This window comes from Oryzias latipes, chromosome 11 (assembly GCF_002234675.1).
Source record: "Oryzias latipes chromosome 11, ASM223467v1".
Classification (NCBI taxonomy): domain Eukaryota; kingdom Metazoa; phylum Chordata; class Actinopteri; order Beloniformes; family Adrianichthyidae; genus Oryzias; species Oryzias latipes.
This window is the reverse complement of record NC_019869.2, coordinates 4,627,629-4,653,226: the sequence shown is the minus strand read 5'-3', so window position 1 is coordinate 4,653,226 and position 25,598 is coordinate 4,627,629. Positions and strand designations below refer to the sequence as shown.

At 41.2% G+C, this 25,598-nt stretch overlaps 3 protein-coding genes across 4 annotated transcripts in view; all 3 read right to left on the bottom strand.

The window, feature by feature from the left end:
* The window catches only part of olgc7 (membrane guanylyl cyclase), a 43,227-nt gene extending 40,761 nt beyond the window's left edge, over nucleotides 1–2,466 (bottom strand). Inside the window, 1 exon segment of one of the 2 annotated variants that reach the window (NM_001105097.2) lies at nucleotides 2,211–2,466. The gene's annotated coding sequence lies outside the window, so the exon portion shown is untranslated. 2 annotated transcript variants of the gene reach the window in all.
* A 5,426-nt stretch (nucleotides 2,467–7,892) lies between these two features.
* On the bottom strand, nucleotides 7,893–17,884 carry LOC101164732 (zinc finger protein 316). Its single transcript, XM_020706954.2, has 3 exons — nucleotides 17,542–17,884; nucleotides 11,609–11,836; nucleotides 7,893–11,229 (listed from the first exon to the last, which is right to left on the bottom strand). The coding sequence occupies exons 1-3, from the start codon at nucleotides 17,777–17,779 to the stop codon at nucleotides 10,280–10,282; spliced, it is 1,416 nt and encodes a 471-aa protein (XP_020562613.1). The 5' UTR covers nucleotides 17,780–17,884; the 3' UTR covers nucleotides 7,893–10,279.
* Nucleotides 17,885–21,318: 3,434 nt separating this feature from the next.
* Nucleotides 21,319–25,403, bottom strand: LOC101163750 (zinc finger protein 250). Its single transcript, XM_020706948.2, has 2 exons — nucleotides 24,168–25,403; nucleotides 21,319–23,352 (listed from the first exon to the last, which is right to left on the bottom strand). The coding sequence occupies exons 1-2, from the start codon at nucleotides 24,583–24,585 to the stop codon at nucleotides 21,872–21,874; spliced, it is 1,899 nt and encodes a 632-aa protein (XP_020562607.1). The 5' UTR covers nucleotides 24,586–25,403; the 3' UTR covers nucleotides 21,319–21,871.
* Nucleotides 25,404–25,598: the final 195 nt, after the last annotated feature.

Genomic DNA, 25,598 nt, shown 5'->3' with positions numbered 1-25,598 from the left:
CCCGCACAAAAAGTTAAGATCGTAGACTCCTCAGAGCCTGTAGAGAGAAAATATTCATGACAATTTTCCTCTACAGGCATGCTGCGAGCATGTGGACATCCTACAGTTGTCCTTTGTATCGTGTGCTCACCCCGTGTATGCAACATTCGCGCACGGTCACATCTTACTGACGACTGGAGTGGAGCATAAGGATGACAGCATCATCTGTACATCATAAGTTCGTGTTACTTTCATTAGCTTTACAAATTCTTTGCAAGACACAATACTAGGGGTGTGTATTGGAAAGTTACCATATGTATCACGATACGTCTCAAGTGTCACTCGTTCTCATCTGGACCCCGCTACGAAGCACCACAATCAGCGTTTTCATATGGTTAACTTTAGCTCAACCAGAACCCTAAAGCTGATCTTCGATGATTCATGCGCTCTTTTTTTTTCTACAAAAACTGCATTGCTTTTGCTGAGCATCTGGTTTTTTATGCCCCTTCAGATCCAAACGGGTCAAAGCAGATAGTTTCTACAACTGAGTCTGGTTCTGCTGGAGGTTTTTTCTCCACAGTCCCCCTTATTCAACACACTTAAATCGATCATACAACCACTGAATGTTATCTGTTGGCAACTTATACAGACTAATATTAAAAAAAAGGTAAACCAGTTTGGCCCTATTATCATAATTTGGAATTACTGGGAATAAATTGGATTATAGCAATGTGCAATGATTTGGATTCTGTGGATTTTCCAAATCATTTTAGTGAAAAATTATACCCTGTTAGGATAATTAAGTGATTATGCATTTAAAACATTAATATACATTTTCATAATTTGTAGAGTTTTGATAGTTTTGCTAAATTTTATTACAGAAATAAGGACTTGTTTTATTTTGAAGGCATTATACACCCATACAAATGAAAAAATGAATAAATCCGCTTTTCTGAAGGATTTCATGTTGTTTTACTTAATTGTCCCACAACTGCATTCTTAATTTGAAAAACAAAAGCTGCAGGTAACACAATTTAAATAAAAATAATTGAAAACAAGGTAATAGCCAATAAATATTCCCGTTTAGTTTTTCCAAACTTAACAATGGTCCTGACCCTCGAAAGCGACTTGCATATATATTTATTCTTATGAAAAAACTGAAATGTCACTTTAGAAATGAACATCTTCAGAAGAAAAAAAGAAGAAATGTCTTCTATTTGAAAACTATCCTAGAAATCCAGGTTTCAGTCATTAATAATTAGCTGTAAGGGAGGTTTTGTTGAATTCATGCATAATAACAGCTTAAGCATGACAGGGCATACAAAGTCATGCGTGTGTGTGTTTAGGTAGGGTTCCTGTAATGTGTGTGTGTTGGATGTGTGTGCCATTGTTCTCATGCAGCCTTCATCTTATATAAGGGTTGCTGTTGCAAAACAGCAGCAGCAAAGACTCAGTTGCTGTGACACAGAATATAAATAACAGTTTTTGGCACTCTGCATACATTTATGAATTTTCTATTCTGTTTAATTGAATAATGTTACAGAAAAACTGCTGTATCTCCATTAAAAAGTTTTTTTTAAATATTTTCGTTTAATGCAATCAATCTTAAGGCTTTTTTCAAAAAAAGATGCATCTCACTATACATCAGACCTCAATAAATTCAAATACGATTATAAAAACGAAAAGGACATTGAGGGGAAAAAAAGCATGCATTCTATTTTTTGGGCAAACTTTTATTGTGAAAAATCAAAATTTTGATTTGGATTAATTTTGTAAAAAATAATTATTACTTTTTGATTAACAACTGTATTTATACCTTACAGTTATAATCCCTGTCATTCCTGATTCTTCACCACTTAAAAACTACAATTGTGTTATTGGTTCAGTTGAAAGAATATTCAATTGGATATTTAAAATATTTGCTTGAAATTGAGCCTTTTGTTTCATATGTTAGTGTAAAAAGTGATATATTTTATGCAAAAATCAAATCTTACTGATTAAAAAGTCACAATAAAACATTTTGGTCTTTTTATCAGCAGTCTATTGGGTAATCGGTTAATTAAATATCAGCGGTTCCTGCATCAGTTTCTTAATTAGACTACTTCATTAGTTTGTCTTCTTTTTCTTCAGTACCGGGTCTCTAAGGAAGGGTTCGGGTCCGTTCTGGTCCTCCTCCTCCACCTAGAGTCGTGACTCTGCGGCTGCAAACTTGGGGAAACTCGGCTCCTCACCTCCCCGGCTCCTCAGACGGTGGCTCCCCGCAGCTTCATGCTTCCAGCCGGCGGTACAATTTCCTCCGCAGCGCTCGCGGAAAATACCGAGGAAGAAGAAGAGGAGGCGGCGGGTGCGGGGTGGGTGGGGGGTAAGACGCTCCGCTCTCACCGGAGGCGCGAGCCCCGGCGCTGCCGGCAGGTTTCCGGTTCAGTCCGAACCCAAGCGTGTCCCGGTGATCTTCCAGCTTCCCGGCGCACACGGGGACACATTTTTGAAGGGGTGTGTAGAGGGCACGAGGGCAGTCATGATAACCAAGTATGCACGCGCGCATGCGCGCTCCTGCTCCTCTCAGGTCTGCAGAGGGGAGATACTGCACGAGGGTGCGTGTGGGCGCGCTACACATTCTTTATCCTCATTGAAGCTGAACGTTATTTATTGTTAGGAAAATAAAATGTGTAAATGTTTAAATGGTTTTGTTGATAAGTTTGAGGTTAGTTAATTTGTTTTATTTGTTTTTTGAAATCCAAGGCAAGAACCCCACGCTTCTCTAGATCCCCCTGCTGGTTGAATGTGCAAAAACATATGGAAACACCAAAACTTTTTGGCTTAAATTCTAACTATTATGGAAAGGCTGTTTCAGCCATTGTTTGTAAGGAACAAGGAATTGTTGGATAAACAGCCCGTCTGAGTTTAAGCTGATAAATATGCCGATCCGCTAAAGGGGATCGCCTCTACTTCAAGCAGGTGTTTCACAAAACCCAGTCCAGTTGGAGTGAGCCCTTAAACCATTTCAAAACTGAAGGACAGACTTTATATCAGGGGTCGACGACTCCCTGATATAAGGGACATATCCCAACATGCCACAGTGTGGCAAACTAAATCCAAGTCGCATTTCTACACGCTGTGTATCGACCACCGAAGTTTTAAGAAAAAGTACAAATTTTCCGCATACTGACAGAGTTTTTGACTCTGTCAGTGGCCGCCCGGGCACATTTGGAGGTTGCGCGGTGGCAGTCCAGTGGCAGGAAGGCAGCAGCGCAGAATTTGACTGATAGGAGGGTCTCCAGATGTCAATCTGGCTATCCTGGCCACCCTAGGTCCTGCCTTTAACCCTTGTGCCATCTTAGATGACCCCACCCTTCCATTGACGTGTTCTCCCTACAATGATAAAGGTGGATAAAGGTGGAAAGATTTCATGTAATCCATGGACACCAGTGAGGTTCACAAATCATTGAGGAAAAAGGTTCAGAGCACTGTATAGTGGGTCTAGATGACCCAACTCCCAATGTTAAAGTGCCTAGGATAGCACAAGGGTTAAATGGGGAGGCAGCATTGATCCTGCACTCATCGTGGCATCGATCGCACCACAGAGACGACTACCAGACCTGCGTCTTGACAAACTGCGGTTGATGCTGAAAAGAATACAAAGAAGAGGGAATGAAGAAGAGCAGCACGCGCTAGAATACCCAAGAAGATATTGGATTAGGCCATAGTTACAGTATAGAGTGTTGCTCGGACAGTATATAGACAGTGTATATACCTACCGGGCAGCCGGTAGGTAACCCGGAGACATTTAAACATCGTCCAGTCAGAGCTGCGGGCGGCCTGCATCCGGCTACCACGGACCAATTTTGTAATGGTGTCATCCCCGCATGATTGATGTCCACCTGACAGGCTCCGTCTACATTCACAATCACGCCAATGATTTATCCAAACAAAATCTGGACGATTCTGCCGATGCCCCCCCATCAGTGGCAGTTGGATTTGTGACCAGGGCATTATCCTCCACAGACTTTACAGTGGAGATCTGTAGGGCGAAATGGCCAGTGGATCTTTGTTCAGTCTAGAAAGGCCTTTACTCTTACCACCTCTCTATGTTCTCATGGAGATGCCAGAGGTCCTGTCATGACTATTGGTGCAGATGTTCGCAACGCCTGCACCAGAACCTGAAAATGAGTCCATATGCTGGCTGTAGAAGTTGGATCATCAGGTCCAAATTTAGAGACAATTTTGAGATCACGCCATTGACTGTAGGCTGCAAGCACGGAGTGACCCCTCCTCCCTGGCGTTCCAAACAGGAAGGACGCGCTGGTTCCAAGAAGCCGAAATCGCGTAGACTCCTATATGGGAATAAGTAGCTAATACTCAGTCAGGATTTTTTCTCGCTCTGCTACCTTTTTTACCATGTTCTATGATCATACTCTTTTATCATATTTTTTCTTTAAGTTATTCAAGTTATAAACTGACCAATCGGATGACTCAGTGAAAGTAGGTGGTCTCACGTTGATTGTTTGAAATGTTTGATTGATAGAGTTTGGGTAGCTTTCATGTGGTAAGGGTGTGGTCTTCCCACATTTGGCTCCAACATCCGGGCTGGGACTTTTCCGTGTGGAGTTTTCCCGCTCTCCTTGTGCATGGACGAACTTTGGTTTCTGCCTTTGGTTTCTGCCTCCCATCTAAAGACGTGCTAATGAGTGATTCTACATCGGGCATCGACAGGGCCGGGCCCTGTCTCACCTGGAGGCTCCTGGGAGCACTGTGAGAGTCATGTTTTTTGATTTCTCCAGTGCTTTCAACACAATTCAGCCATCACTGCTGAGGAGGAAGCTGGAGGTTGCAGGTGTGGACCAACATCTGGTTGCTTGGACCATCAACTACCTCACAGACAGGCCACAGTTTGTGAGGCTGCGTGACTGTGTGTCTGATGTGGTGGTCTGCAGCACGGGGGCACCTCAAGGGACTGTGCTCTCCCCATTCCTGTTTACCCTGTACACATCAGACTTCACCTACAACTCCCACCACTGTCATCTGCAGAAGTTCTCAGATGACAGTGCCATTGTGGGCTGTGTATCAGGGGGGGATGAGCAGGAGTACAGGGGGGTCATCACTGACTTTGTTAGCTGGTGTGAAGTTAACCACCTGCTGCTTGACACCAGCAAGACAAAGGAGCTGATACTGGACTTCAAGAGGTCCTCACCATCACAGTCACCGGTGAACATCCAGGGTTCAGACATTGAGGTCGTGGACACATTTAAATATCTGGGTGTTCACCTGAACAACAGACTTGACTGGTCCAACAACACGGATGCTCTGTACAGGAGGGGCCAGAGTCGCCTTCACCTGCTGAGGAGACTGAGGTCCTTTGGCGTGTGCAGACAGCTGCTGAGGACCTTTTACGACACTGTGGTGGCCTCAGTGGTCCTTTATGGAATTGTGTGCTGGGCGGGGGGCAGTGCAGGCAGAGACTTCAAGAGGCTTAACAAACTGGTTAGGAGGGCCGGCTCTGTCCTGGGCTGCACACTTGAGTCCATCGAGGAGGTGGCGGACAGGAGGATGTTAGCTAAGCTGACATCCATCATGGATAACCCCTCCCACCCCCTACACCAAACTGTAGAGGCGCTGACCAGCTCCTTCAGCACAAGACTGTTGCAACCTCAGTGTAAGAAGGAGCGCTACCGCAGGTCATTCCTCCCCACAGCCATCAGACTGTACAACACCGTGTCAAAGTGACACTCCACGGTCCCAGGGGTGTTTTTCTGTTTAGTCATTGATTCATTTACTTTTGTTGTAGTTGTTGTTTTTCAATTTTAAATTGTTTTTTGTTCCTGAACAGTTGTTTGTTTTTGTTCTTGGTGTGAACTTCATTAGTTATTTCTGTATTTTGAAAAAATTTGTAATGTTTTTTTACAGTTTACATGTTTTGCAGACCGCATGTTTTTTACACTTTTGCAGCTGTATTTATTTAATATTTATTTCTTTATTTAATAAGAATCTCATTTTTGATAATAATTTTTCATAATAATTTGAGTAATATTTTTAATTATCTAATATAAATGTAATTTGTGATGTCCTTTATTGATGTTATATTATATAGATTATTTCTGAATGTCGTGTTGCTGCCACAGATAAATGAAATTTCCCCATTGTGGGATTAATAAAGTCATCTATCTATCTATCTACATCGTTCCTAAGACATAAACATGATGGCGTTTTGTTGTGTGGCCCTGGGATGGACCGGCAAACAATCCAAGACGTACTCCACCTCCACTCAACTGGGATAGGCTCCAGCAACCCTGTGACCCCCAAAGGAGATTAAGCAGGTTTAGAAAATGGGTGGATGGGTGGGTTCTGAGATTAAATCACAAAATCAGATTTTTTCTTCATAATATGACCTGATAAATATCCGTTCCACATTAAAACGGGGGATCTAACCATGAAATAAAGCGGTTTGTAAACATTGCTGTTGGAACCTGGTAAAAGGGCTTTGTAGGATCTAAGTTGAGTCCCAGACGGTGCTATCTACAAAAGCTTCGACATCAGTCAGTGTGTTGTTGTTGTTGATAAAGTTAATATAAAACACAGTTGCACACACAGGACCCGCATAGTGAGAGTGTGTTTTAACAGGATACACCCGGTGGACCAGGAAGCCACTTAGTAACACACACAAACTCTCCCTCTCTGTACCTCTTCCTGGAAATGATCACCACCCACACACACACAAAAAACACACACACACACACGAACACACACATTCCCCGCTCTCCTCCCTTGCTCTCCTATTAATGAAAACAGTTATTTGTGAGCCAATGTTTCTCTTGTCTGACTAATAAGGGCACCTCAGCTGAACATGACGGCCGAACACGGGATCAGAAGAAGCGTGCCGAAATACTTGAGAATGTTCAGGAAAAGCACTTCATTAGAAAAAGAAAATTTAGATAAGAAGCACTTTTAGACCCACAATTGGAAAGTAAAGCTTATTGAATGGACAGGAAATATTTCCCCACCTACGTTGGGACCGGTTCACGTCACACTGCTGGAGCAAAAACTCTGCAAACAGAAGAAAACAATATCAAGAAGATGGCCAGCGAAGTCCCCATCCACTCTCCACTCTTTTATTTACAAATATGCTTTTATTTCGGATCCGTCATGTTCCAGGCCAGCTAAAAAAAAGCCCCTCCAGAGGGCAATTGTTCTTGAGGGCATCCCTGGATCAACTCCACCATGAAGTTACCGCTGCTGACAGGCAGCAGGTCAGCATGAGCTTTACTCCTAACCACCTCTTATCTCATTTTATTGAATTATTTTTATCTGCATGATTCATACTTGGAATAATTGGTTGCGCCAATGTTTTTGTTACTACAATTTAAATTGATAGTAGTTTCCTGTTTATTGGTCCATCCTCTACCTAAACTTGGAACCGGCACATGGAAACACCGGAAAATTACTGTAATCCACATGGAGTCGAAAGGAGCCAGTTGAGGTGGCTCGGGCATCTAGTCCGGATGCCTCCTGGGCGCCTCCCTGGAGAGGTGTTGTCCCAGTGGGCGGAGGCCCCAGGGGAAGACCCAGGACACGTTGGAGAGACTATGTCTGTTGGCTGGCCTGGGAACACCTTGGGGTCCCCCCAGAGGAGGTGGAGGAAGTGGCTGGGGCGAGGGAAGTCTGGGCATCTCTTCTTAGACTGCTGCCCCCGCGATCCGGTCCCGGATGGATGGATGGATGGATGGATGGATGGATGGATGGATGGATGGATGGATGGATGGATGGATGGATGGTGGCTAACAGCCCCCGGTGGTTCCAGGTGGTCTCAAACCCGAGAAACTAACCGGGTTCAACCCAGCTTAGATTCTGTACATGTTCAAGAATAGGTGGTGGAGGTTTATTCCAGTGAGGTCCACTACAAAGAATTGTCAGAAAACTATTTTTGATGTTTTTATAAACTCTTTGACAAAATCCACACAAATAAAATGATAATATATAGATACTATCAATTAGGATTTGAGGGGTGATTTGATACATTTTTGCCCATGAAAATGTTGACGAGTCTTTGGAAAATAACTGCCTTATTTACCCACAGTCTTAAATTTGAAACACAAGTTTTTAACATGGTGTAACTGTAGTACAAAAAAATTATCAACACATTTTGCATATGTTCAATACAGGAAGAAGTCATTTCATAAAACAAATAATAGATGAAATATTTTTACCATTGGAAAAAAAGTGTTTTTGATGTTTCAAGAAGGCAGCTGTCTTGAAATGAACAGGAAAAGCTATTCTACTGCCCCTAGTGGAAATATGATGAACTACAGGACAGGAGCACATCGATGGCTTTGGGGTTAAATAGTTTTCTGAATGTGGAAGCACAGATTTGACTTGCTTCAGGTAATTCACCAGTTATGCCAGTAGGTGTCACTGTTTTCACAGACTAATACACAGATTAAATTCATCTCCCGTTCCTCTGTTGGGAACTCATTCATTCATCTTCTTAACCGTTTATTCCCTTTCGGGGTCACGGGGTTGCCGGAGCCTATCCCGGCTACTTGGGCGTAGTTGGGAACTCGCCTTCCTAAAAACACAATATAACCACCAATAACCTTCCCACATTTCCCATATTTGCTCCACAGCTTTATTTAAAAATATTTCATAAAGTTTGACTGAATAAACATTGTTAATATTTAACGTTTTGGGTCAGCCAAACGTCAATTTCAACAGATCAATGTACCTAAAATAAAAAGACAAGTATGATTTTTACCCTTAATTAAATATGTGCAGATTTTAAGCATCAATCTGAAGTGTTTCTTTAAGGTAAAAACAACTAATTTAGACATATTTTATTAAATATTATTAAATAATTTTTACATTAGTTGGTTCCTAAAAACATTTTCCCCCATAAAAGTCAGAGAAAATGTTTAATTCCTAACACGTGTTCAGTCAAGGCGACTATGCAAGCCCATCCAGCAAACAGTGCATTTAGGCACTTCAAATAATTATTTTTACAAGCAGATATTTTGTTGATATCGGAGTGAGCTTTAACCTGCAGAGATTACACCCAAGGATTGTACTTTGGTAGATATTTTGGTTTTGATATGACCAAGAACTTCAGGGTTAATCTAAAAATGTACAACCAGACGGAAGCTGGATCATAAATACACGCATAATATGAAACATCTTTTAACCGTTATACATTTGAAATGCATAAAACCGTCTTTTTTTTAAACACTCGCCCCTAAAATCTGTGTACATTACGATTAAAGGATCTTAAATTTAGTAGAGAAATAAGGAAAACGTCTCTGATCTTGTACGTGCGTACAAAAACACAAAATCTTGAACGCACATTTAGCCCATCGGTTAGCAACAGATGACTGTTGCTAACCGATGCTAGCGCACGTCCACCACTCCAACGTAGATTCGGTGAAGTGAGGAAAATTTTGCGGATCTCAGTCCAAACATTCCAGGAACAAACCGCAATTATTCGTTTCTCCTCCATGATCCATTTTCAAACGGTTGGCACTTCTGTGTATTCAAAGCGGACGCCATCCATACGTCACTACCAAATCGGAGTCCCTGATCGGTCAAAATTCGACCTGGTTGAACTTACAGTGTGGGTTCATAGCCCGAAACGGGTGTTTGCATAAGCCGTGTCCAAATTGGAGGGCTGCGTTCTTCCTGGGCTGCGTTTGAAGGATGCTTAGCTCACAGCGCCATGAAACGTTCTGTCCAAATTCAACGACTCCTTCAAATGCGGCAGACGAATACGGCCTTCTTTTTACCCGATTTCAAGGATTCCTCTGGTGTATTCTTCCATGCTATCCATATCCCAAGATGCATTGTGGCCGAACTCGGAGATTTTCTGACAACAATGGTGGACTGCGAAGCGGGACCCGGAGTTGGAGATAATTACACCTTTTCATAATTACAGCTCCAAGATTAAAAGTTGGATCAAATAAGCTAGGAAGATGTTGGTTTGGTTCACTTCTCCTCTCTGTTTGGGACTCACGGTTTCTAGCCAACAAGATATTCGCCGATGTACCGGCTGGAATTATCTAAATTCAGCACTCTTAGAAATTTACAGCCGTTAACATCCGCCCCGCTCGACCAAGCACCCCGTCAACGTCGCCCTGGAAGCCACGGCTATTGAAGGGCTCAGCCCTCAAGTTTGGACACACCCACAGACTTTTCCTTAAAGTGGTTGCTTGAACGGCCTTGCCGAGGGCGGTGTGAACGTACTTTCACAAAAAAACGCCATTATCTCAGTTCAAAAAAATCTGGTTTCCGGTCAAATTGGCCTACAATTCCTTCTTCCAAACTACTTGACCATTTTGTGAATGAGGTCCAGGTGCTGGATCAGGTACTCCCTCCGGGTGAAGCTCTTCCGGCACAGTCCACAGCGGTGGGGCTGCTCCCCACTGTGGAGCTTCAAGTGTCTGACCAGACTCTCCCTGCGGCTGAAGTCCAGGCTGCAGAACCCGCAGCGGTACGGCTTCTCGCCGGTGTGGATCCGCTTGTGGATCTCCATCCGTTTCATGGAGCTCCACTTCTTCCCGCAGACGTCGCAGGTGATGCCCAGTTCTTTGTGGGACTGCAGGTGTTCGGTGAGGGTCTGAGCGGACTGCAGGTGCTCCCCGCAGACCCCGCAGAGGCTGTCGGGCTCCTTGCAGTGGCTTTCGGCGTGCCGCAGCAGAATCCCCTGCGTGTAGAAGGAGCTCCCGCACACTTTGCAGCTGAAGCGGGTGGAGGACCTCTGGTAAGGAGCCTTCTGCCTCTGAAGGCTACACGGCAGCTGGTCCTGGTCCTTCCCGTTGTACCTCCTGACGTGTTTCCTCAGGCTCGTCTTTGAGCTGAACTCTCGCCCACAGCTGCCGCAGGTCAGCGGGATCTTTCGAACCACAGGTCTGGTCTCAGACGCCAGGGAGGAGTGGTCACCCGCCTCCACCACATCGCCGTCACTGTATTCATTGGATAAATCTAACTCGCCGTTGGAGCTCCGTCTGCGGTCGGGAGGCCTGTAGGTTCCTCCAGCATCGGGCCTGGACAGAGTCTCGGAAGAATCGAAAAGGGGCTCCTCGTGTGTAAAGGAATGGTTCTGATGGAAGGAGGGGCTTCCATCTTCATCCACTCTTTTCATTTGCCAATCAGGATTTGGCGTTAGCTCGGCGTCGGCTGCCTCAGGTCCCGAAGCTCCGTCCTCCTCCGGGAGGACGTGCAGACTGAAGTTTGGCCTCACCTGCTCGTCTTCTTCAGTTAAGAAAGTCTCACCTACAGGAAGAGGCACAAAAACAGAACTTCAAATTGTTTTAGCGGCTAATTAAGCAGAAAGTTGGGTCAAAAGGGAGGAAAGGATTGAACTTCCTTCACACTTTGAAGTCTCCAAACGCACCGGTGTGTTTGCCAACGTAACCACGTAAAAATTATGCTGACCCCCCCCCCCAAAAAAAAACTGTCATTTTCTAGGACATAATTTCTGCAGAGCGGCAGGAGCTGAACCATTTGTGGTACAAATCTAAGAATAAAGAAGGAGAAAATCTCGAACACTAGTTTCTATTGCTTAACTTCTTAAAGCAGCAAGTCCTGCTGAAACTCTTATGGGCTGGACGACAGAGGCCCGCTTCACAAGCTTCTTGGCTCGTTTACGGACCTTCCAGGTTGGGGTTCATCTCCATCAACATGTCTTCTTCATCGACTTCTTGTTTGACGGCAGGAACTTGACCGTCTGCCGAAGGGAAGTTGATTTCCAGACCAGGAGTGGTCTTCCTGTCCGTGTCCTCTCGTCCTGGAGAAGCCCCTTCTTCCAGCTTAAGGTGGGGCGAGAAGCTCCAGGCCTTTACCTGGGGTTTTTCTTCTGTGGGGGAATCCTCCACGACATCTGTTGGAAACATAAATCAAACTTATTTGAGAGCTTTGTGTGGACAACACGAAAAGACTGCTTCTGTTGGGAACAGTGAACCAATCCACTTTAATTAATTTAATTTTACATTTAATATTAGATCAAAAACTTCGTTTTATGAAGAATGACTGTCTAAAGCAAAATTTCCCACCTTTAAATGTTAATTAGAAAAAAAGGGATTTTGAGGATAATTGGAGTAACAAACAGGAAAAAATTGAATTTAACCCTTGTGCTATCCTATGACCCCACCCTTACAATGACGTGTTCTCCCTACCATGACAAAGGTGGATAAAGGTGGAAAGATTTCATGTAATCCATGGACACCAGTGAAGATTACAAATCATTGAAGAAAAAAGGTTCAGTGCACTGTCTAGTGGGTCTAGATGACCCAACTCCCAATGCTAAAGTGCCTAGGATAGCACAAGGGTTACATAAACCTCTGTTCAATCTGCAGTCTCCCCCTGGTGGTTAAATTCAAAACAACACTTTTAAATACTAAGACACTAATTTCTTTTCTGAACTAAATTACATAAAAGTGAAAAATAACCAAAATTTTGACATTTCCACAGAAGCCCTGATTTAGGGCCAACAATCATGAAAACATTTCAATTTCTACCTTTAATTGTTTGTTTTTTTCATGCTTTTTTGTTTTTTGAGCTACTTAATAAAAAAAGAATAATCTGAAAATGTCTCCCAGAATTGTCACTTAAAACCTCACCAAGTAATACCTTATCATATATTTGTGAGCCTTTTGTTTAGGCTCACAAACAGATGAAAAAAAATAAAATCAGAAATGTTCCAGAACATGAGCCGAAGGCATTTAAGGTTCTAAACCCCTTTGAGTCAAAAACCCTCCACATTTTTCAAACCTGAGCTTAGAAACGACGACATCTGGGAATGTTTTTCGTTCTTTTTGTCGTTATCTATGGTCGACATAGCTGTGGTGGGCTCAGTCCACGTTTGAGGGAACTGATAGAGGTTAAATGTATGCGCCCAAACCAAATCCAGATGTTTTCTCTGACGATCACCACGACCCCAAAAGCTGGAAAAGTTCGTTAATTGGACATGTTTTTCTGTTGATTGAGTTTTCTGTTGGTTTAGCTTCATGAAATATTGATTAGTTTCATGAAATACTAGATTATACTAGATTAGCTTCATGAAATATTGACCTTGCAAAAGACAGAGTTTCAGCCTACATCAAGACAAAAGCTGGAGAAGCAGCGATCCAGATGTGGGTTCCTAGTTTGTTTAAGAGCAAGACCTTGAAAGCAATACTTAAAAGACTCAGTCTGATGAAACTGGTGGTTTGGGTCTTTTTTTGAGGCATTTTTCTCATGATGGAGAACACGTATAATTGAGATTGAGCTAAAAATTGCATTTTTGAGCATTTCTTTATTCATATTGTTGCATAAGCATGTTTAAACTAGCCTGACTTTAAGCCTGAACTCTGGCTGAAGTCCGCCTGAACTTGCTTACTCGGGGTATGTCGGTTCCAAAAGACCAGATATGAGTTAGCGTAATTACGCTCGACTTGGTAACCCTGGGTTAATGCACGTGCACAGCAAGTACATAAAGACATTCTCAATCGATCGCAGATTTCCGGAGTCACCATGGAAACGCGTGGTGGAAAAAAAAGGGAGCGTATGAAGATTATACGCCCATCAAAAAAGTAACACGGCTGAATCATCAGCAAGAAAAAAAAGAGTTTCTGCTTGGAGAAAAAGAACGGACAAAGGAAACGCAAGAGTTTCTGATCTTAGTTTCATTGTGACGCATAAATATATAACTTATCCAACTTAAATTAATTCAATTGGTAACAAGTAATTGAGTTACATTTATTCAACCTAATTTCTTACGTCTATCCAACTCTATTTTTTTTAACTCAAATTTACATATTTATCTAACTAAATGTAATATTACTCCAATTCAATTAAAGTTTTTCCATCTTAATTTAATTTATTGCAATTCTTGAACTCTCATATGTCTAAATTTGAGCCTGAAGATATACTCATTTTTTAACAATAAAATGAATGAAACAAAACAAATATATATCATATAACCATATACCATATCTCTGAATATATCATTACATCACTGAAAACTAGTGGTGCTATATAAACTCAACATCCCCACCCCCTCCTCTCTCACGCATGGTGCAGAAAGAAAGAAATAAAACAGTACAAATAACTCAGCAAAACACGGTAAAACAGCTAAAAAACTCAACACAATTGGTCAAAAACCCACACTTAAACTCAAATCCGTCCAGACAGGCAAAGGGAATGGTATCCCACAATCCCTTGCGGTGCCGATCTAACAGCAGCACCAAAGTTACACCTACTTAGTTAAAATAACTGTCTGATAACTACGTGTTATTTTTAAGATGATCTAACTAAAAATAATTGATTTATCTTAACTAAAGCAAATAATTAAGTTAGATCAAAGTAAAAAGTTTTATCTTTACAACATGAATACGTGGTCTTATCACCCTCTCACGGTGGAAAAAGTATTATCTGAGCTTCTTCATCCACTAAATCATCTTCAAATGTACACGCCATGCTGCTTCACCTCTCTGAAAACAAACTAACCTTCAACTAAACCTGCTCCAGACCAGGTTATGTTCAGAGCATGAGTTGCTATGGCAACTTGACATACCCTGAAACATACCTCTGTTTTTGGAACCGAAAGCAGTGGTTGTACACTTCTTTGGCCTCAAACTTACCGTGGGAGCTAGCATAACCTATTTTCTGGAATACCCCCCAGGTGCCTTTTCTATAGATAACCAGTGCAAACAGGTGCCATTAATACAGGTAACGATTGGAGGACAGAAAATTCTCTACAGGAGAAGTTAAAGGTCTGTGAGAGCCAGAAATCTTGCTTGTTTGTAGGTGACCAAATACTTATTTTCTACCATCATTTACAAAAGTAATTCTTCAAAAATGATTTTCTGGATTTTTTTTCTTCTTCTCATTTTTTCCTCTTATAGTTGAGGTATAACCTATGATGAAAATTACAGGCCTCACAAATTTTTTTAAATGGGAGAACTTGTACAATAGGTGGCTGAATAAATACTTTTTGTCCCACTTTATATAGCCTCCGTCATCAGAAAAAAAATGTTACAAGAACATGTTAGAAACACAATTTTAAAAAAATCAGAGTGGGATGTTTCAAATCCAAATTATAAAATGGACAGAACACAAACATGGGAGAACTAGATGCTGAATAAAGAGTCATCTGTTCAGCTACCAGGGGCCTGTTTCACAAAGGAGGTTAAGTGTAAACTCTGAGTTCATAAACCCGGAAATCAGGGAAACCCTGGGTTTTCCGTTTCAGAATCGGAGGTTTGTCAAACCAGAGAAAGCAGAGTAAGTCAAACCCGTTTCTGAAAGAGAGTTAACTTTTACTCGGAGTCAGTATCCATGGTTACTTATGCTGTGAACCTAACCTGGTCGGGAGCAGGTTTTATTCTCCAAACTCGAAGTTTCTGCCGGTCCCCTCCCCTTTTTAAAGACGAAGCACTATATTTCGCTTCAACCTTCATTGCCCACATTTCCGTCACGCGATCTAAGTGACAAGAATGGCTTGTCCTTTTTTGGATTACCCAATAGACGAGGAGGCTGCATTAATTCGTAGAGAATTACATTTACGTCGTACGAGGATTTTGAGACCTCGACTCGATGTTTTGTCATTTCCCCATACGTTTTTGTTTGAGCGTTACCGTTTTTCGTTGCAGTCAATTACATATACAATGAAAACAACATTAGGTCTTGCTATGTAGATGTTTCATATGTCAAATATTGTCAACAAAGCCTACATCCATGACATGCTCACATTTGACCTGATTGAATTATGTTTTTATACTTCATTTTTAGCTGCTGCCATGTTCTTTTAATTCCTGCAGGATTGCATCTACATGAAAATGAAATCAGGGACATTGAATTAGATTAATGTAACAATTACTTTTTGGAAACACAATTTTCTAGCACTGCTTACTTTCTTAATCCCATATAAACCTATACCACTTGATCAATACAGGGGTAGTGTTGCAGTGTGTGTGTGCTGAGCGGGGTGCAATCCACGAGAGACAAGGGGAGGGGCGATTGCAGGTGCAGATGGGGGGGGGGGGGGGGGTGAGCACGGATGAGGAGGACGGAGAAGGTGTCATTCCCAGAATAACTGTTTTGGAGTCATTCTTATTCCGCTCTGGAGGTTGAGGGTTTCCAACGGGAAGTGAACCCCGAAGGAGAATTCCCTTCGGCCCTGAAGGAAATCTCCCCTGCGCTTCTGACCACGCACGGTCGGAAAGACGAGAGAAAAGAAGGAAGTCTTTGCGCAGCGAAAGGTTCAACAGTAGACAAAAGTTCACTTTTAAAAACACAATTGCATGTATTAATATTAAAATGACCAACGTTTGCTAGAGGGGAAGGTTAACAAAAAAGTCCTCTAAACATTACCGACGTTAAATGCATTTTTCCCCAGATTGGTTCTGTACACTATGCAGCATTTCATGCAATTACACCAGGAATAACACTTCAAAAGTACACCTAAATATAGCCATTTTTTATTTCACACCTTACGCTATTTAAAAAGTTATTACAGTCAATATTTATAACAATGATTTAAATGCAAACTTAGGCATTAACTTGAGCAGCTATGTTTTCCACGCTAACTGTCTCTGTTTTGCAGATGCAGCGGTGTTGCTTTTCTTCTGGAATATGTTCTCATATTCACTGCAACTCTGCAGCAGCACGTCAAGTTCAGCTGGCGAAAAATACGCAGACCTCTTTTTTTCACGGTTGCCATGGTGACTCGTGATATCTGCGCTCCATTGATAATGGCTTCTTATAGACGCGGTGCGCACGCTCACCTCCGAATCAGTCCACTCAGAGTTGATTGATCTAACGCGGATCAGCTGCTCTGAAACTGTAAACTCAGAGTTGTCAATCTCTCGATTGACCAACTCAGAGTTCAGGTTTGACCTCAGAGTTGGTTGAACCTCCTTTGTGAAACAGGCCCCAGGTATCAGTCCCATTCCAGGTGTGACCCTCCATTCCTCGATGTTTACAAGTGGATTCAAGTGACAAAAACATGAGACATATGGACATGTTGACCCCGAATGACCTTAATTACTTGCAGCAAGGACATAGAAAGAGCATTGGACTGTGTAAAACTAGACGTTAAGGGCACAATGACTGTTCCAAAACAAAAACATGAAAGAAAAAACAAATACAACTTTTAAGATTGGATTTATAACATTGTCTACAACGTTAATAAATTAATAAATCAAAATATGTTTTAAAGGTTGTTTTTTTAAGTAGGAAGAAATTACAATGCTTTTTCGTGTTATATGAAAACAAATCCTGCATTTCTTTAAAGAAAAAACTGTCATGCTTTGATTTTAATGTTAATATCTTTTTTGATTATTAAAGTCTTCTGTTGTGTCTTTCTCTAAAAACAAACTAACTTGTGTTCATTCATTTTTTTATATTGTCTAAATTAAATAACTCATTTAAAAATCCCTTAAAAAGATTTTTCTCTCTCCTAAAATTAAGAAATTAACCGGTTTCCTGTTTCAAACGGGATTTAATAGCCATTTACAATAAATAGCTACAGCGACATCTAGCGGATAAACACGGAACCTCGAAAAACTTAGGGGATTTATTAATGTTATTATTTTTTGCTGTTACCTAGCGGCTCGCCGTCTTGCTCCTCGTTCGGTTCCCGCCCTTCCTCGTGCGGTCTGTATCCCCCCGCGTCCCCGGGCTGTACACGCGCCTGCGACTGATGCTTGCTAAGCTCCAGTTTCAGCCGCAGAACTTCGCGCTCGTATTCGGTGATGACTGCCGCAAAACGACGGAAAATGTCGTCGGTGACGGCGGAGAGCCGCTGTTCCACAAACAGCCGTAACATGTGTAACTGTAACATGGTGGCTCCGAGGAGACCAAAACATCAACACAAGCTGCAGCCAGCAGAGAGCAGAGGGATGAATGTCGGCCCGACAGGAAGTAGATACCTGAGACCACCCCAGGGACTGTGACTTCACAATAAAAGCATCTACCAAGAATCAAATCGACATGTAAACAACTGTTTTTGAAATATTGTAAACACAAGAGAAAATGGTCAGGTAAAGTCCCCTTACTAAAAATGTTACAGAGACATAAAAAAATGTGTGTCCTCTATAGAAATGTATTATTTGAATATGAATTCATTATTAAATGTTGTATTTCTTATTAGGAGAACCTCTATTTAAATGTAAATTTTCTTTTACAATTTCACTTTTATTATATCAGCTTGTTTATTTTGTTATAAGATATTGTTAAACTGTTTCATACTTAGGTTTGCTTGAAGAAAATAATCGGAAATATATTTATACTACACTTTGTGTATATTTTGATTTTGTCTCAAAAACTTTTTTTTAAACTGCAAAATAAACCCTTATCTTTACTTTATGAATAGCTATCTAAACCGTTCCCTTTTTTTTTTTTTTTTTACTGGACACCTCCTGTAAAATGTTCAATTATTCATTTACTAGCATAATGCAGCTTGTAAAGAACCTTTTATACACAGATGCAATTCTTTTTTCTTCTTTCTGGTCATGCTTGAAAATTTATAAATCAAGATAAATATAAAAAATACAATACAATAAAGAAAGAAAAATCTTGAAAGCATAAAAACAACAATGTTGCTCCTTAAGATACATAATTGTTGAAAAGATTTTCAAATGTTGAAACAATTAGAAACTGAAATAAGAAATACAATTGTGACCACAGTATATTTTGGTAGGAGAAAAAAGACTGTACAATTCTTTTTCCTTCTTAAGCTGTTCAAATTATCTAGTATACAAAGAAATGCTTTGAAAATATTAGAAAAGTTTTAAAGGTGGTCAAAATAATAGACTTCTGAACAAAGAGTTTAGGATTTTATTGTGAAAAGACAAATTTCATTGACCCTAACCCTAATATTTTAAAGTTGTTTTTTTTCTCTCCAAATAATACCGCCAAGAATACACATACTATTTTAAATTTACTTTAAAAAATAAAAAACAAGTCACTCTTGTCACAAAAAAGTGACACAAGTCCCAAATACGCAACACTACAAAAATACCAAAATAACAATTTTTAAATAACACACTAGTAATGAAAATTTGTTTCTGACTGATTCTTGTCATTGATTTGAGAAAAAGAAAAACTCATATTAGACTCATTGACTTTTCAGAAAGTCTTTCAAATCAAATCAAATCAAACTTTATTTATAAAGCACTTTTCATATAAAAATATAACACAAAGTGCTTTACATTAAAACAACAAAATATAAAAACAAGCAAGCATTAATAAATAAATAAATAAATAAATAATAGGGCCCCCCCTCCCCGTACCTAGCCCCCCACGCATTTCACACCTCCCACTCTCTAACTGATGGAAAATGACAATGAAAAATAGGCTGTAAAACATATGCTGAGCACAAAAACATGATGCGGGAAACGCTAGTAATTGGAACCTCCCCCCCTGTGAACAGCCGCATAGACAGCCAAATGCAACATCACAGGCGGGGACCGCTCCACCACAGCTAAGCGGTGATGCAGGTCCCCAGCCAGAGCCGCAGCGGCTGAACAGCAGCCGTCCCAGAGGGAGAGGTTCCAGCTGAGGAAGCACCGGAAATAAAAATGAATAAAAATTGAGAATCAAAAAGTAAACATATTGATAAAAACGATAAAACATTGAAATAAGGTAAATTAAAATAACACGTTAAAAATCAGGTTCAAGTTCATAAAACAAGATAAAATGGATAAAGAAATAAAATAAAAATAGAAAATACATATAGATAAATAACTGAATAAATAAATAAAAGTAGTAAAATAAATAAATAATAAGTAAAAATTAGCTAAAAGCCAGGTTAAAAAGATAGGTCTTGAGCCTTTTCTTAAAAGTATCAATGCTCTCTGCGGCTCTCAGGCCCTCTGGCAGACTGTTCCATAAGCGGGGACCATAGTGCTGAAATGCAGCTTCTCCATAGGTTTTAGTTTTTACAGTTGGAATGGTTAACAGAGCAGTGCCAGAGGATCTCAGGCTCCGCGAGGGTTCATATCTTACTAAAAGATCTGATAAATAAGAAGGCGCAAGACCGTTAAGACATTTAAAAACTGTTAAAAGTATCTTAAAATCAATCCTGAAGCATATGGGGAGCCAATGCAGGGATTTTAAAATTGGGGTGATGTGAGCTCGCCTCCTGGTCTTTGTAAGAACTCGTGCAGCAGAATTCTGGAGAAGCTGAAGGTTCCTAATATTTGTTTTTGGAAGACCAGCAAGCAGGGCGTTACAGTAATCAACTTTACTCATGATAAAAGCATGCATTAGCATCTCCATATTAACAAGAGAGAGTAGTGGGCGGACTCTAGCCAGATTTTTGAGATGATAAAAGCCAGTTTTAACCACCTGTTTTATATGTGGGATAAAAGTCAGCTTAGAGTCAAAGATAACGCCCAGGTTTCTGACTGCTTCCGAATGACTTAAGGAAAGTTCCTGTAGCTTCAGAAACTGTTTCTCCCTCTTGGCTTCAGGACCAATAACTAAAATTTCAGTTTTTTCCTGGTTGAGCTGCAGAAAATTATTTGCCATCCATAATTTTACATCTAAAATACAGTTAAAAAGTGCTTCTATTGGTCTTGTGTCATCAGGAGACATAGCTATGTACAGCTGGGTATCATCAGCATAGCTATGAAAACTGATGTTGTGGCTCCTGATGACATTCCCCAAAGGAAGCATGTAAATGTTAAAAAGCAAGGGGCCAAGGACGGAACCTTGAGGCACACCACAATTAATTTCATGGACCCCAGAAAAATATGTGTCCATGCTTACCATAAAGCTTCTCTCCATGAGATACGACTCGAACCACTTGAGAACAGTCCCTGAAACTCCTAGACTTTTAAGTCTGTTTACAAGGATCAGGTGATCAACAGTATCAAATGCTCCACTTAGATCTAACAGAACTAGTACTGAGATCTGACCTGAATCCAGATATCTGAATCAAGAATAGATTTTGTTTAGAAAACAAAATCAACCCCTAAAAGGTTTGACGTTTCCTAATATGCAGAACATCAAGAGTCACCGACTAAAATTACTGGTAGGTGTAATGGATTTAGCCGAACCTCATTCCTGTTGTGTTAAGGATTAAAGGGGTGTTTTCTTTGTGTTGTTGTCGGTATAGCTCATAAAGGCTGCATATTACTGTCAAACTACTGAATGGATTTGATATACAAATTTATTCAGTTTTCTTTTCAGTTAAATAATCATTTATGGTGCGTTCTAAAACTACACCTGCTTGAAAATGTAAAACTGTTTAAATATAAAGTGGTTTTAAAAGGCAAAAGTGTTGGATCAGGATGAAATCTGCCCGGAAACTGAAGCCAAATGTGTGTGTTGTGTGGTGAGAAGCTGAAACGACAGTAACAAGTGATTAAAACGGAACAACTTTCATCACATTTTTAATATAAAAACAACAGAATGTATTTCCTTTAAAAAAATGAATATAGTGTAATCCAGAACACTAGGTAGTCCCGCACCATCCAGTGTTTTAAGGGTTACGGAGTAGTGAGGGATTTCGGACATAAACTGCTTTCTTAAGCATTATTTCAGCATTTTTGATGTTCTTTTTACTTAATATATAGTAAGTGTTTGAGAGTAAAACAGAACTCATGTATAATGCTTTTACAATTTTGTGATTTTAAGGTAAGAGATTACTTTGGAGCAACAATAACAGGTCATCTGCAGTGTTTTACACGTTAGAAGTAACAGCATTGATGAAAACTAGAAACAGATGCAATAAAAGGGAAGGTTGTCAACATCCAAACAGCGGAAAACAGAGATGTTGTGTTCTCAAAGTGTGTTTTTGTGGCGTTTGCTCAGGGATTTGCTACTGGATGCAAAATTCAGTTTAAAAAATGGTTTGCTTTAAAAAAAAAAAAAAAAAGATGAACTGATCCAATATACAGAAGACAACATAACTCAAACATCTTAGTTTCTACAGCTGAAGATATCCTGGGTTTGAGCTGTCAAAACTCTGGGATTCACTGCTGTTCTCTGCGTTTGGACCGGCATCCTTTCCCTCAGCCGAATGCCCCTTGAGGTGCCCGTTCAGTGACCGTTTAGCCTGGAAACTTTTCCCGCACACGCTGCAGATGTACGGCTTCTCCCCGGTGTGGATCAGGATGTGCCTCTTCAGGTCCACTTCCTGCATGAAGCCCTTCCCGCACACCTGGCACAGGAAGCGCCTCTCCTTGTTGTGAAAGCGGATGTGCGTGTCCAGCGTTTGTTTCTGGGTGAAGCCCTTGCCGCAGATGCTGCAGGAAAAGGCGCGCTCGCCCGTGTGTATCTTCAGGTGCGTCTTTAGGTTGCCGGTCTGGTTGAAGGCCTTGCCGCAGTAGCTGCAGGTGAACGGCTTTTCTCCGGTGTGGATCCTCAAGTGCATCAGCAGGGCGGAGTAGCCGGGGAAGGATTTCCCGCAGGTGTCGCAGGTGCTGCGGGCGTCGCGATGAGAGCGCAAGTGAGAAATGAGACTGTCGGTGGACTCGTACTGGTAACCGCAAATCGCACAGCAGCAGTCTGGATCCTGCAGGTGCGTCTCTGCATGCTTCTCCAAGAGGGTCTTTCTGTCGAAAGAATCGTTGCAGACTTTGCAGCAGTAAGACGGTGCGGAGCTGCGACACCTCTTGGATTTCTGGGTCCCGTCTGTCTCATGAGCCGCCGTGTGCTTCCGCAGGGCGGACAGCTTTCCGAACTCCTGGCTGCAGACGGTGCAGGTGTGCAGCACATTTTGGCTGTGCTCCCTCACATGGCGCTCCAGCGATGTCAGGTGGCAGAAGGCGCGGGGGCACGCCTTACATTTGAAAGGTTTCTCCGAGGCGTGCACGTGGAGGTGAGACGTGAGGTTGCCCTTCTGGGTGAACTTTTTACCACAGACGTGGCAGCTGTAGGGCTTTTCTCCAGTGTGCAGGCGAACGTGCAGCTCCTGCGCCAGGATGGAGGTGAAGGTTTTCCCGCAGAAGGAGCAGGTCTTGCTGGTCTTCTGGTGAAACCGCAGGTGAGCCGTTAAGCCGTCGGCTGAGTTTAAAAACTCACCGCAGTAACCGCAGCGATTGTCCTGGGGGCCGGCGCAGACACTTAGGACGTGTTTTAACAGGAAACCTTTGCCCTGCAGAGTTTGTCCACAAACAAAACAGTTGAATGTCTGACTTGGCCCCGAGCGCTTGCGTTTGGTTTGGACCACGGGCTTCGTTAGACGGGGCCGGCCCCTTTTCCTCTTTGGAACAGATGCAGAGATCTGACTTTGAGCTTCCTGACTGCAGTCAAAATCCTCATCACTGCATGAAGAGATGGGCGCGTGGTAGGACATGGCGGTAGAAAGAGGCGAAGACGGAGAGGAACTATTATTTTCAGAGTTGGACCGGCTCAGGATTGATGACTGGAAGTCTGTATCCACCAGAATGCTGGGGTATAAGACATCTGAAATGCAAATTAAACAACACATCAAAGTGGATTAATTCATTCATTACAGGTTATTAAAGAGCTTTAAATGTTAGTTTTTTGTTGTTGTTGTTGTTGTTGCGAGAGTTAAAAATATTTAAGTCCCACTTCGATCATCTTGTGATCCATTTTGAAAGCCCATCCTAAATTCTCAGAAGCTTTTTCAGCCAAAAACCAAAACCTGTCATTATATTTAGACAGGATTCAAAGTTTTTTTTTTTAATATATATCCACAGTAAGGAAACAGGTTTCCCTGCACAATAAGATGCTTACTTTGCTGTTCATTCTGAATGCCAAAAGGTTAAATAAAATGAAGATAGGGTAGGATATCTGAAACATTCACACCAACCACAAAATATAACAGCTGTTGTGAAAATTGAGCTCAGAATAGCTGAGCAAAAGAGACTTTTATAAGCTAAACAGTGTGACATGCATGGATGTTGTTGAATATTAAGGTGTATTTCTGCAATGCAGCAGTAATTCGTTAGAAATTTGCCTTTGAGTTGTTGGTTGGACCATTAGAGTCAAGTAAGCCTGCCCGTACTTCCTGATATCCATCTGTTTCAAATGTTCTTTGAAAAGAGATTATTTGTGACAACTCCGAGGTGAATTTCTAATGAACTCCTGCTGCTCTGCAGAAACTATGTCCAACAAAACCTAAAAAATGTTTTATCATTTTGGCTAAAAACTGTATAATGAATATTAAAAGACCACTGGGAACACCTTTAAAATAAATCAAAATATTATCAAAGCGGGTATTTAAGTTGTGAACACATTTAGGATGTTCTACCCACCACTGCTTGCAACCTTTTGCTCATTTTCAGACTCTTCACTGTCGCTGGTCGTGCTTTTATTCTGAAGCTGAGCGGAAGTCTCAGCTGCTCCGTTGGCTGTCGGTCCTCCGTGTGAAAACAGCGGCTTTTGATCAAGCCTGTGCAACCTGACTTCGGGTTTTAAGACGGCATCTAAAATCTCCCTTTGGCGGCAGTTTTCCTCCTCTGACCGCTGGATTCTGTCTTCATAATCCGCCACAGTTTTCTGTAACAGACCAACGATTTCCTCCGCGGCTGCTGTTAGCCGCTCATACAGCAGAGCTCGCAGCGGCCGCAGTTTAGCTGCTTTTTCCTCCTTCTGCAGCTGTTGTAAAACTGCATCAGCGGCGGCGGTCATCTGCTCGTATATCGACACCCGCAAAAGTTGAATAGTGCGCATTTTGCTCTTATTTTAGATCTCTGACAGATCCAATTGGAAAGACGAAAACAACAGTTCCCATTCTTTCTTCTTCTTCGTCGACTGCGCTTCACCTTCTAAAAACTGGAATACTCCCTCTAGTGGATGTAAACGGAAATACCAGACGCCCCAGCAGAAAACAGAGAAAAAGGTCGTTTAAAGTCATTAAATGTAATCATTCATTTTTATTTCACACTTTAAATGTATATCTCATACAACGTAGGTTAGAGGGGAAAAAATAAAAAAAATATTGCATTGGTGAAGGCTTTCCTTTCTGAACAAATTAATTTTTAGGTGCTTTTGTGGAAACAGATCCGCCATTGGTGCCCTCAGGTTAACAAGGAGAGAATAAAAGAGCAGCAAATGAAGGGCTTAGTTTGGCTTCTGGTATTTCTATCTTGATAACATTTTAGCAGTGACATTTTCTGTCTGTTCACACTTTTCTTTTTTGCATTTTGTTAATTACTTAGCATCTTTCCACAATTAAAAAAGTTTAAAATAATAATTAATGTATTCTGTATGTATGTGGTATATACCTTGTTTTGTCTTCCTCCTGTCTTGCAAAAAATGTAAGCAGGAAATTTTCCTATTAAATAGAAACTGTGTTCTAGTCATACGCTTTCAGTATTTCCCTGTTCCAAGTAGAATTTTAATTGACTGTTCCAAACATCTGATTGGATGTGGTCATGGTTTAACAAAGGCAATGTGGTTCTTTTTAAAACTGATTCTATAGATATTATATCTTTCTAGTTTTCAAACCTTTTTTAGTAACTGACCTCCCATAGGCTACTAATTTTCTTGTACGTAAAAAAGTCTACCTCTGTCTTCTACATTTAAAAGGTATTTGCTTTTTAAAATTCAATTAAAGTATATTATTCTTTTGATCAAACTTGATATGTTTCCTTTCAGCAATTACCCAGAACTACAAAAGTACAATGATATTGATAAATTAATTCATTCAACTAATCAGGTTCTGCCTGGGTAAAATTTGAAAA

What these genes read in the sequence shown, in the direction of transcription:
- LOC101163750 (XM_020706948.2), bottom strand. Translation starts at nt 24,585, where the DNA reads ATGCGCACTATTCAACTTTTGCGGGTGTCGATATACGAGCAGATGACC. An exon ending in GCAAAAGGTTGCAAGCAGTG is followed by an intron (nt 23,353 to 24,167) that starts GTGGGTAGAACA and finishes TTTGCATTTCAG; the next exon opens with ATGTCTTATACCCCAGCATT.
- LOC101164732 (XM_020706954.2), bottom strand. Translation starts at nt 17,779, where the DNA reads ATGTTACAGTTACACATGTTACGGCTGTTTGTGGAACAGCGGCTCTCC. An exon ending in GCAAGACGGCGAGCCGCTAG is followed by an intron (nt 11,837 to 17,541) that starts GTAACAGCAAAA and finishes TGTTTCCAACAG; the next exon opens with ATGTCGTGGAGGATTCCCCC. An exon ending in GATGAACCCCAACCTGGAAG is followed by an intron (nt 11,230 to 11,608) that starts GTCCGTAAACGA and finishes CTCTTCCTGTAG; the next exon opens with GTGAGACTTTCTTAACTGAA.